The sequence below is a fragment of the Artemia sp. Qi Xiang Cuo genome, chromosome 7 (assembly GCF_049724085.1).
Source record: "Artemia sp. Qi Xiang Cuo chromosome 7, ASM4972408v1, whole genome shotgun sequence".
In the NCBI taxonomy this organism is placed as follows: Eukaryota; Metazoa; Arthropoda; class Branchiopoda; order Anostraca; family Artemiidae; genus Artemia; species Artemia sp. Qi Xiang Cuo.
Genome location: NC_142800.1, coordinates 61361387 through 61373434, shown reverse-complemented (window position 1 = coordinate 61373434; position 12048 = coordinate 61361387). Strand labels below are relative to the sequence as shown.

Genomic DNA, 12048 nt, shown 5'->3' with positions numbered 1-12048 from the left:
GAGGTTCAATCCCGCGCCGTGCCTGGAAACTTGCCTGCTAAGTTTTACACCCTTCTGTTATCGGGGTTCTAATTTTTTATAAATTTCAAATATCTTAAATTATTATAATGAATATCTTAGAGAGTTATATTTTGCCCTTTGTTTAAAAGGATCCTTGCTAAATATTCGGTTACCATTGAGACGAGTCGCTCTTACTATACAGTTCGTTACCATGAACTGTTTGATTACCTTTATGTAATTCTCGGTCTGATCTGAGCTGTTATCGGTCTGATCTGATCTGTTCTCGGTCTGATCTGATCTGTTCTTTGTTCTATGTGAATTGGCTTTTTGCTGTAGTAGCTGCCACTTTTCTTGATTTTCAAGCCAATATATTTCCCTGGCTGTTCAAGTCAAGGGACAGAAAGTTTCCTATATAGGGGGTTTCGGACAAGGTGGTTCTAATGGTGTACTTTTTGTTTTGATCTGACTCTACTTTTAGGAGTTATGGGTTATTATATTTCTTAACACTGTACGTGATCGTCTCTGACTAGGTTGCTAGCTACCGCTGCAACCCGGATATGTCATTATGGTTGTTTACGTTTCGTTATGCTATGCGCTATCAATTTTATCCTCTTGACTTTATGTTAGACTGTTGTTTTGTCCTTAGTTGGAAATGTAGCTTTTTGGTCAACTCATATCCTCTTTTTTTTTAGCATGATACCAACAGAAAACCTCAGGGACAAATTAAATTAGATGAGAATTGTCGTATTCTTCGAGCTGATGGAGCCTCGACCTTTGAAATCGATTCTGGATCCAAAGTTCATTATTTCACTGCTGATTCATCAACTACCATGGAAGATTGGGTGAAAGTTCTCCAGGTAGATAGCTATTTTTTCATTTTCTTTTTTCAAATGACATTTGGAGTTCTCATGCTGGAGAACTTCAGCAGGTTTCATTCACATAGAACAAGAACTTTTCACATAGAACAAGAACAAGAAGTTTTAGCGCCGCTCTCGACATTCGTTTGATTGTTTTGTATTCAGTTTAATTTCTGATTTTAATGTGGCGAAGGTATCAGAAAGAATGAAGTTAAGTCACAATAGACCTATGGGTAATAATCCATTTTAATTCCTCTTTATAGCTAACTACTATGTAATATTAAGGTTATTTCTTCATTCTTATTAGCAAAGCTTTATTTATTGTATTTTTAAAGATTGCTTTCAGTTTAATCAAAATTTCATCTTGATGTACGACATAAAAATTAAGAACAAAGTAAAATAATAATAATTAAAAAAAGAACACGGGTGATTTTCAGCCACTAATGGAGTTCTTGCGAAGTTATCCAAGCAAATGGATGATTTTTTCATCCCCCCCACCCCCAAAAAAATGACATATTATTTCGAATAAAAATTATCTAAATTTTTTATCGTGATTTTATTATTGTTATTTCTCATTTGTAATGTCGGTTCTTGCCAAAAACAAATTATCTATAAATTCTAGTAAAATTAGGCATTATAATTCTTTCATCTATTGCTCCCCAAAATAAAGGGTGTGGTAGATAGCTTGATTATTACTAAACCTACAAATACCGTCATAGCTGTAAGGTTCGAAGACCAACACAGCCCTGCAACATCTTCGTATACCTGACTGTTTGGGGCTTCACTTCTGACATCCCTTTAATGAAGCTCTCACATCCTTTAAATATTTAATTGTGGCCTCTTCCCACCACATTTGGGGACGTTCTTTGGTTAGTTTGGCCCCAGCTAGATTGCCAAAAAGCTCTATTTTTGGAAAATTATCATCCTCCATCCGTGAAACGTCTTTTAATAGTCTTAACCTTTCTGCCAACTGACCTTGCCTAGTCGGAGGGACTAAACCCTATTTTTGAACATCACTTTCAAGGAGGCACACTTTTGCCTCTATAAAGAGGCGACCCACCACAATGTTAAGCGATTTCAGGTCCTAGAGGTCGCAGAGAGACGGCGGTGATCGCATTTTGTAGCCCATGCTCAAACTAAGCGTGCAAAATTTCATCCTCCTCCGACTTTATCTTCATGAGGTAAACTGGGCCGGAAGTTTCGACCCTCCCACCACAGCCCCCCTTTAAAGTTGTCCGATTGGGCTGAAATTTAGAGGTTAAGTTTTCCTAGGGCCTGGGAGCTTATCCTCAAAATTTCAGCTCAATCCGATCGCTCCTTTCCTGTTTTCAAAAAACCAAATATAGCCACTTAAAGTTCATTTCTCTTTTTTTTGTTATCCACGCCTACAGGCCACAGTTGGCAACTGATCCGGGTGAATGAGGACTCATTCGAAGCAGAATTCGACCTGTTAGGGCCTTTTGATATTTTCAGACCGAAAACATTATCCCCCGAATTTACATTTACGAAAAACCTCGTTTTCCTATAAGAGCCCGCGAAAACACGGGCTCGTTTTCCTATAAGAGCCCGCAAGCCCGCAAGCTGTCAAATCAGCTAACAGTTAGTCAAGCAATAATAAGTAATAAACTGTACAAAAACGTGCAGAAATTATTTGAAAAAAACTACGTTTTCTAAAGAGTTAAAGAGGCTGAGTTACAAGGTCGAACCTTAAAACGTACAGGGATTAAGAGGCACAGTTGGGGGGCTGCCGCCCCCAAACCCCCGCTTTCGCAGCCTTTAAATAAATAAAAAAAGTTTTTTAAACTGAAAGTAAGGAGCGACATTAAAACTTAAAACGAACAGAAATTATTCCGTATATGAAAGGGCCTGTGCCCTCCTCAACGCCTCGCTCTTTACGCTAAAGTTTGACTTTCTCACAATTGTTTTTTTTAAACAATAAAAACTTTAGCTTAAAGAGCGAGGCGTTGAGAAGGGCACAGCCCCTTTCATATACGGAATAATTTCTGTTCGTTTTAAGATTTAATGTCGCTCCTTACTTTCAGTTTAAAAAACTTTTTTTTTATTTAAAGGCTGCGAAAGCGGGGGTTTGGGGGCGGCAGCCCCCAACTGTGCCTCTTAATCCCTGTACGTTTTAAGGTTCGACCTTGTAACTCAGCCTCTTTAACTCTTTAGAAAACGTAGTTTTTTTCAAATAATGTTTGGTAAGGAATAACTCAAATAAGTGCCTCCCAAAAATAATTTTGAGTACTTTTGGCAAATGTCTTGTATACCATGATCAACTTTTCCGTCTCCCACATCTCAGATCCTCGCTTAACAACTGACATCCTATGCTTTGTTCTAGTAATCAAAGACTGCTTTTGCTGTAAAACATAATGTTCCCGTCCAATTAATTATAGGTATTAGATACTGGGACTATTGCCTAAAGGAAGGCGCATAAGGTTTGGTATTCCTCCTTTTTTCAAAAATCAGTCAGAAATTCGATTAATTTATGTAGATTACTGGAGAAATATCTGAACATGAGTGTTTTAGCATGACCCTAATGGACTTAGAGAAATCTGTGGCATACGTTTTGTCGTAGTGCTCAATTGAATATAAAAAAAAAAGTAGAGAAAAGGTTAAAACGCTAGTGCCAAAAGCAATCATGTTCGCAAATTTTGTTTCGGGGTTGTCGATGGGGAGAGGGGCACAAATTAGGAGAAATGCAGAACATACTTGAATGATTTGCAGATAATAGGAAAGTAAAGGAGCAATTTCTAAACATATTGAGATGACCTGCCTCAAAACTCCCTGTGCAAGGGCCAGAAGGAGCATACAGGGCTTTTATCATGTAATTGAAACGTAGACAGAACTACAGTCGAACGTTATCGTAATTCCTCTCAGGGGGAAATTTCTCTATTTCTCTCTAGAGATCCTAGTCAGCGTGTAAAGTGATAGAATTTTGGACTGCTTTCGCGATATAGATATAGAAGTTGTAAAAAACTAAACAAAAATATAAGATCATCAGATGCCCTTACACATGCTGCGTTATATCTCACCTAGCTAAGGTTTTTTTTACTCTTAAGTTGTTCTGCATTTCTTCTTTTCCCAGTATTCACAAAAGCGTTACACTTTACCACTATTGTTAAAAAACTAGAGTGATAACGCGTTTGACAATGCGTTGCTGTCTTATAATCTGCTCTTGGTTCTTATTTAATTAGTACATCGTTTTTTTATCCTTTTTATGGGGGAGGGGGGAGTGGAGAGGTACACATGTCTATTATGCGCGTGCTGATAAAGGTGCATGCTATTTTGCCTACGAGTCAAGTGACATAGTCTTTTTAATTTGTTATAGAGCATGCATATAAACATCAACCTGATGTATTTAGCTTAAAAGAAAAAATAATGGTGCTTTTTTTAGAATGTGGTGCGTCGGCATACAACCAAATTACTTCTTAGTGCTGAAGGTGCAAAGCCCACTCTTCAAGGCTGGATAATCAAGGTGAAGCAAGGTCATTCCAAGCGTTGCTGGTGTCTTCTTATAGGAAAGACTTTCATCTATTTCAAATCGCCTAATGACCAGGTATGTAAATTCATATACTGATTTTTGCTTCTAAAGAGGTTTTTATCTCAGATGAAGAGAGGACGATCAAGTCTAAGTGAAGAAGGAAGAGTTTGATCAGGCTATATTTAAGGGGAGAGAATCAGCACAAAGGGATGAGAATATGACTTTCTTTAACAAGTAATATCTATTCAAATTTTGCTTCTATATTCATAACATCAAGAGTCATTATATGTTCAGTGTAAACGGTCTTTTTTCTCGAATGAGCAGAGATTGACAGTCTAGTTAAAATTGTCTTAAATGTAAATCATTTATAAAATTGCTTGAAGTTTGGACAACATAATTCAGTTTTCGGAATTTATTTAAGAATTTCTTAGAATTTATATACAAGTCCTAGAATATAGGTGAGTAGTTATGCTGGGCAAAATTTTTGCATTTACAGATATCAATTTTGTTTAGTATAATTGATTATGAACGGATTTCTTATTCAATAGATAGACAAGGAATACTAAAAGACCTTCTTCTGTATGGAATTCCAGATAAGATTGTCGAAATAATTAGCACATACTGTGACAGTAGTAAATCAGCAGTAAAAGTAGATTAGTGGCTAGTTCTTAGTAGAATTCTGTGTGAAACAGGGTTTTGTCTTTTCCACTTTCATCTGGATCTACCTGAGGTATTGTTTTGTTTTAAACTGTAGTTAATGGTGTAAGATTACAGTAAGAAGTTAAAGTGATGTCTGACATGGACGATGCAGACGCTTAGAGGACGCGTCTATGATATTCTTAATGAACAAGGTGTGAATAAATAAATGTAAAGAAGTCCATCTTAGGTAATATATGCTACTCAACTTGCTCTGAAGATAGGTAATGAAATTTCGAAAAAATAGATTAGTCGTTTTACTGGCGAAATGTCCTAACTGAGTACGGAGGCTGCAGAGAAGATTTAGAAAGTATATTAGGAAAAGGACAAGGTATTTTCACTCAGCTTTAGAATGTATTTGAGAGTAAAACATCAGAAGGCATTTGTGAGCACCGAACACTAATCTATCTGAAGATGGGCACTGAAGATATATGAGGCATCAAGGATGAATATATTATAGGAGCATTTTACATTGAGGAATGAAGCATGTCGATGAGGTGCCAACGCAGATTCTCATAGATGAAGGGAGCAAATCCTCAGCACATATATCATGTAAGAGCAACTGAGGTGGTTTTGGTCTGTCCTTTGGATCGACGAAGAGAGTTAGCCTTGATAATATTACTACTAAGTAGTCATTGACCAGTTAGAAAATTTTGGGACTTCGAAAAGGATGGGGTCGAGGAAGAGTGTTTGCCAATGCGTCAGCTTATCAGGTTGCTGAATCATTCCAGGCTAATTATCAATAAGTGAGATGACTTATCCTAATTACCATCCTGGGAAGATGGATAGTTAATCCCTAAATCAGGATAGGTAATTCCTTAATGCCAGAAATAATTCCTATGTTATGAATTCTTTTGTTTTCAGACTCCACAAGGTCAGATAAATATGAGAGAAGCTAAAGTGGCAGAAGTTGAAAGTCTGTCTGATTCCGATAGTGACGGGACTGAAAATGGAGGGGAGAAGTCTGAGTTTACCATTGGCATTTTCCCTTTGCAGCAAGATCCTACGTACCTTCTGCTACCATCCAAACAAGAAAAGGTAATTTAAACAATTAATACTTTAATTTTAGTGATTTCTAAATTGGTTAACTTTTGAAATATGACACTATAACATATGCATGGCCCACAGGTCATATGTAGTCAACTTGATTGGGTTCTAAGACACGGAAAGGGTTTAAGACAAAAATAGCAATGAAGCAGAGCTATATCATAGGCAGCGCAATAGCGCTGCCTAAGTAAAGAACGATGTTGGCACAATTTATTTAATTTTTTTCTTTTAGACCAGGGCACTTCGTATCGGAAGAGTTGTCGTAGAAATTTCGAAAATGACTCATTTGATTGGAAATTGGAAGGGCTTGTGCTCTTTTTAATAGTCGAAAGTGATTGGAAGGCAACTAAGACTCCTTCCACGCCCACCATTTCCCCAAACACATCGAATCAAAATTTTGAGATAGCCATTTTCTTCAACGTAGTTGAAAGATCTTTAAGTTATGTCTTTGAGGAGGACAATCCCCCCAGAGCCCTCAGGGCAAGGGTTGAAGTTATGCCCTGGGGGCGTATAAGGTTTTATAGAAAGCGTTGTGGTAAAAACTTAAAAAAGGGCTCATTCGAATAGAAATTCAAAGGGCTACTGCTCTTTTTTATAGTCAAAAGTGATTGGAGGGCAACTAACTCCCCTCTCACGCCCACCATTTCTCCAAACACATCCAATCAAAATTTTGAGATAGAAATTTTGTTCAACGTATTTTTAAACATCTAGAAATTAGGTCATTAAGGATGACACCCCCCCCCACAGCCCTCAGGGCAAGGATTTTAAGTTATCCCCTGGGGGTATATAAGGTTTTTTATAGAAAGCTTTGTCGTAAAAATTTCAAAAGGGGCTCATTCGATTGGCAATTAAAGGGACTAGTGCCCTTTTTAATACTTGAAAATGATTGGAGGGCAACTAACCCCCTCTCACGCCCACCATTTCCCCAAATACATGCAATCAAAATTTTGAGATATCCAGGTTGTTCAACGTAGTTTAAGGTTCTGGAAATTAGGTCTTTGAGAATGATAACCCCTTCACAGCCCTCGGGGCAAGGGTTATAAGTTATGCCCTGGGGGCATATAAGGTTTTATAGATAGTGTTGTCGTGGAAACTTCAAAAAGGGCTCATTCAATTGGAAATTGAAAGGTCTACTGCCCTTTTTAATAGTCGAAAGTGATTGGAGGGCAACTAACCCCCATTTTTTTCAATGTAGTTGCCATTTAGCCATTTTTTTCAACATAGTTGAAAATTCTGGAAATTATGTCTTTGAAAATGACACCTCCCCCACAGCCCTCAGGGCAAGGGTTGTAAGTTATGCCCTGGGGGCATATATGGTTTTTTATAGAAAGTGTTTTGTCTAGAAACTTCAAAAAGGGCTCATTCAATTGGAAATTGAAAAGGCTAGTGCCCTTTTTAATAGTCAAAAGTCATTGGAGGGCAACTAACCCCCCTGTCACGCCATCCATATCCCCAAATACATCCAATCAACATTTTGAAATAGCCATTTTGTTCAACGTAGTTTAAAGTTCTGGAAATTAGGTCTTTGAGGCTGACAACCCCCCTCCTACAACCCTCCGGGCAAGGGTTGTAAGTTATGCCCGGGCATATAAGGTTTTTATAGAAGTGTTGTGGCAAAAACTTCAAAAAGTGCTCATTCGATTGGAAATTGAAAGGGCTAGTGCCCTTTTTAAAAGTCGAAAGTGATTGGAGGGCGACTAACTCCCTCTCACGCCCACCATTTCCCTAAACACATCCGATCAAAATTTTGAGATAACCATATTGTTCAAAATAGTTAAAAGTTCTGGAAATTAGGTCTTTGAGGATGACAACCCCCTCCCCACAGCCCTCAGGACATGTAAGTCATGCCCTGGAGGGTATAAGGTTTTTATAGAAAGGGTTGTCGTAGAGACTTCAAAAAGGGCTCATTCGATTGGAAATTGAAAGGACTACTGACCTTTTTAATAGTAGAAAGTGACTGGAGGGTAACTAACCCCTCTCTCACGCCTACCATTTCCCCAAACACATCCAATCAAAATTTTTAGATAGCCATTTTTTTCAATGTAGTTGAAAGTTCTGGGAATTAGGTCGTTAAGGATGAGGCTCCCCCCCCCCACAGCCCTCGTGGTAAGCGTTGTCAGCTATCCCCGCGGGGCATATAAGGTTTTTATAGAAAGCGCTGTTGTAGAAACTTCAAAAGGGGCTCATTGTATTTGAAATTGAAAGGGAAAGTGCCTATTTAATAGTCGAAAGTGATTGAAGGGCAACTAACCCCCTCTCACGTCCATCATTTCCCAAACACATCCAATCAAAATTTTGAGATAGTCATTTTGTTCAGCGTAGTTTAAAGTTCTGGAAATTAGGTCTTTGAGGTTGACAATCCCCCCACAACCCTCAGGGCGAGGGTTGTAAGTTATGCCCTTGGGGCATATAAGGTTTTTATAGAAAGTGATGTCGTAGAAACTTCAAAAAGGGCTCATTCGATTGGAAATTGGAAGGGCTAGTACCCTTTTTAATAGTCGAAAGTGACTGGAAGGCAACTAACCCCCCTCTCATGTCCATCATTTCCCGGAACACATTTAATCAAAGTTTTTAGATAGCCATTTTGTTCAATGTAGTTCAAAGGTCCAGAAATTATGTCTTTGAGGATGACAACCCCTCACAGCCCCCAGTGAAAAGGTTGTAAGTTATACCCTGGGGCATAAAAGTTTTTTTTATAGAAAGCGTTGTCATAGAAACTTCAAAAAGGTCTCATTCAATTGGGGATTGAGAGGGCTAGTGCCCTTATTAATAGTCAAAAGCGACCAAAAAAAGAGGTTCAGTCCTTTTCCCTGAAAAAAGACTATGTCAATATAAAACGAAGAGAAATTAATTAAAAAAAACTTTTTCCACAAAATAGGTTTTTCAAAAAAAGGAAAGAACTCTATTAAACCAAAAATAAACAAAAATAGAATCAAATAAACCAACATGCATGTAACTACCTCAAATCAGTATCAATAAATAAATGAAACCCAAAACAAACAGAAATTGAAAGGAATAACAGAGTCAAACTCAAAACGAACAGAAATTAATATAAGTAGGGTTCTAAACCCCTATGCTTTCTAAAAGCCAGAATATAACTTGTGCTTTACTGAAAAAATCTTTTAAATGTTTTCATTTTTATAACTTTAAGAAATCGAAAATTAATTAAGATTTTAAGGAATAAATTTCAGCATATGTATAATAAACTGACAATGCACATTTTTTTCAGTAAGTTCATTTGAATTTGTTCCAGTAAAGTACAAATTATATTCTGGATTTTAGAAAGCAGTGGGGTTTAGAACCCTACTCATATTAATTTCTGCTCGTTTTGAGTTTGACTCTGTAATTCATTTTAATGTCTGTTTGTTTTATGTTTCATCTATTTATTGATACTGATTTGTGGTAGCTGTATGCTTTGTAAATTATTTGGTTCTATTTTTGTTAATTTTTAGTTTAATAGAGTTCTTTACTTTTTTTGAAAACTGTTTTTGTGGAAAAAGATTTTTTAGTTATATTAATAAAGGAGAACATATATAGTCCACTAGCATAAGTACTGTGTTACGCAAAGTATTCTGACAAAATAGCAATAAAACCGAGTTAAATATTGCGCGGGGGGGGGGGGGGGTTGATCGTCCCTCGTAATGACAGTCTTGTGACTTTGGCCAAAGTCTGTTGATAATGGGGTCGGACCTACGCCTTTCGCAAATATAGCGAGGCATTAAATAATTTTTGGAAATAAAGCGGCCCCGTGTAACTACATCATCTCCTTCCGTCCGCTTTGCTTGCTATCTTTGGCAATTCTGGTCTTCAGCCCCTGCAAGCTTTTGTTTCTTCGGCTTCCTCGGTCGCCCTTTCTTCGGCCTTCCTTTTCTTTTCCTATAAATAATTGTATGAAATATAAAAATACTTATACTATACCATTTTTTTTTTTTTTTTAATGTGCTTTTTTTTATTCAAAAAAAAAAAATACAACAGGGAAATTGAAAAGATGGGTCAATACCTACAGCGTTTAATTGATGAAGAAGAAACAAAATAAAAGAAATTCCGGGGATCTTGGTCTAGCGAACAACCCGTAAGAGCTCCTAGCTGAATCAAGACCAAGCAAGTCCAACTTTTCTACTATAGTCGATCTGTGAGAAATGGGTATTTTAAACAGTTTCGAGGCAATGCCCTGGGGCTGTGAGGACAATATCAACCCTTGAAGTATACTTATTAGACCTTTCGACGTTTTTGAAAAAAAAAAAATCACTATTCCAAAATTTTGATCCATTATCGCGAGACATACGGGGTGGATGAGGAGCAGAAAAGGACCCGAGAGGGAGGCTGGTTGACCAAATTCCTTTATGCCCTTAAAAAGGGACAGTAGAGCTTTCGACTTCAAATAAGCCTCCTCCCAAATTTCTACGAAAACCTCTTCGATACGAAGTGGCATGGAACTTTGCCCTTTTCTGGGCATTTCTTGAGCCTGTTTTGTAAAACCCCTCATTTTCTAGTTTTCCTTCTGCTTTGGGGTCCTTTTAGCGCGAGTTCTTATGTATGTAAGTCATAAGCCAATTGTGAAAAGTTTTTGGGTTCCTTTTAGCTCTGTTATAGGGGAGGGGCGTGCCCAGGAGTTTTTTCTTGTACATGTACGAACGTTTTATATTTTAAAATGTCTGCACGAAATGTCTGCTGCACAAAGGATGAAGTGAGTTCGAACAATATATGTGTATTTTTCTCACGTTTAGATATTTTGTATACCCATATAAGCGGTATCGAACTATACTATTTTTCTATTGTTTTTTTTTTTTTTTTTTTTTTTTTTTTTTGTTTTTTTCTGTAATTTGTTTGGTTTTTTGTATTTTTATTTTTATTCATTTTCCTTTTTCTTTTTTTTTTTGCTCACATTTGTCGGTGAAGCCGATTGAAGGTCGATGCAACACTTCGCGTTGCCTAAACAATACAAATCTAGTTTCTGTTAGTTTTATGTTTTGTAATCTCTTTCATAGACGTTAACTAGATTGATTTAAGTAAGAAAGATATTAGGGATTCACGTGATTCAGAAAAAAGAAAAATTCCAATTTTAGAACACACAAACAAACAAAAAATCAAAATCCATTATTAATTACTATTTTATCTGCTTTCAGAAGCTTTCTACTTTTCGATTTAACGTCCGGTTAGATCTATTGTAAAATTTTTAGATGGCCTAAGATTGTTATTAGTGTTTTTAGTATTAGTATTTTTATTAGTATTTCATTTCAAGGAAATAGTTCTTCTCCTCTCGCCTTTTAAGAACTTCTTAGGGTGCAGATTTCTTACGACCTGCCAAAGTTATTGACGTAGAATTTAATTACTGAAACGATAAAGGTGTATTCTCGTATAGGTCATGTTTTCGTCCGTTGCCCTGGCAAGCGGTGTAAATTTATCGTTTTTAATTCAACTTTTAGAAAGCATTTCTTTATTAAAGCGAGTATAGTAATGCGTATTCAAATAGTCAATAATATGTATGTGGAATCTGATTTGAGAAGAATCTTCCAGACTTTAGTTGATGTCTGTCCCTCAAATTAAGGATTTTTTTTCACTTTTTCATGTTGTTCTTTCTTTTTCTGTTAGACTATTTTTTTAATGTAATTTGTGAATCATATAAAACAAAGCTATTGTATCTTGTAATCATGTTCTGTTAAACTCTTTTTTTTTCCTTTTTTTTAAGCTTTCTGTCAGTTATAAATAAATTGACGAGTGTAATGTATGAAAAGAATTTTTTATTTTTGTAAAATTTATTGGATATGCTGCTTTTTTAGTTTGTTTTTTTCATTCATTTTTTTAAGTATCTTGTTAGCAGAGCAATTCAGAAGCCAATTTTATTTCCTCCGCGAACGGCGAGCTATGCAAGTAAAACAATTATACATTTTTACTCTCTATCATAAGGAAAACAACCTTTTCTTTTGTTTTTGGGATGTTTTGATTCTAAAAATGGCGTGGATA

The 12048-nt window shown here is 36.6% G+C and overlaps 1 protein-coding gene across 6 annotated transcripts in view; it reads left to right on the top strand.

Moving 5' to 3' along the window:
• LOC148950531 (uncharacterized protein CG43867) overlaps positions 1 to 12048 on the top strand; it is a 355819-nt gene that overhangs the window by 301680 nt on the left and 42091 nt on the right. For all 6 annotated transcript variants that reach the window (XM_089092459.1, XM_089092457.1, XM_089092460.1 and 3 more), the window contains 3 exons: positions 693 to 857; positions 4255 to 4416; positions 5902 to 6075. In XM_089092459.1, coding sequence (XP_088948585.1) covers positions 693 to 857; positions 4255 to 4416; positions 5902 to 6075 — 501 coding nt within the window. The remainder of the gene's footprint in view (positions 1 to 692; positions 858 to 4254; positions 4417 to 5901; positions 6076 to 12048) is intronic.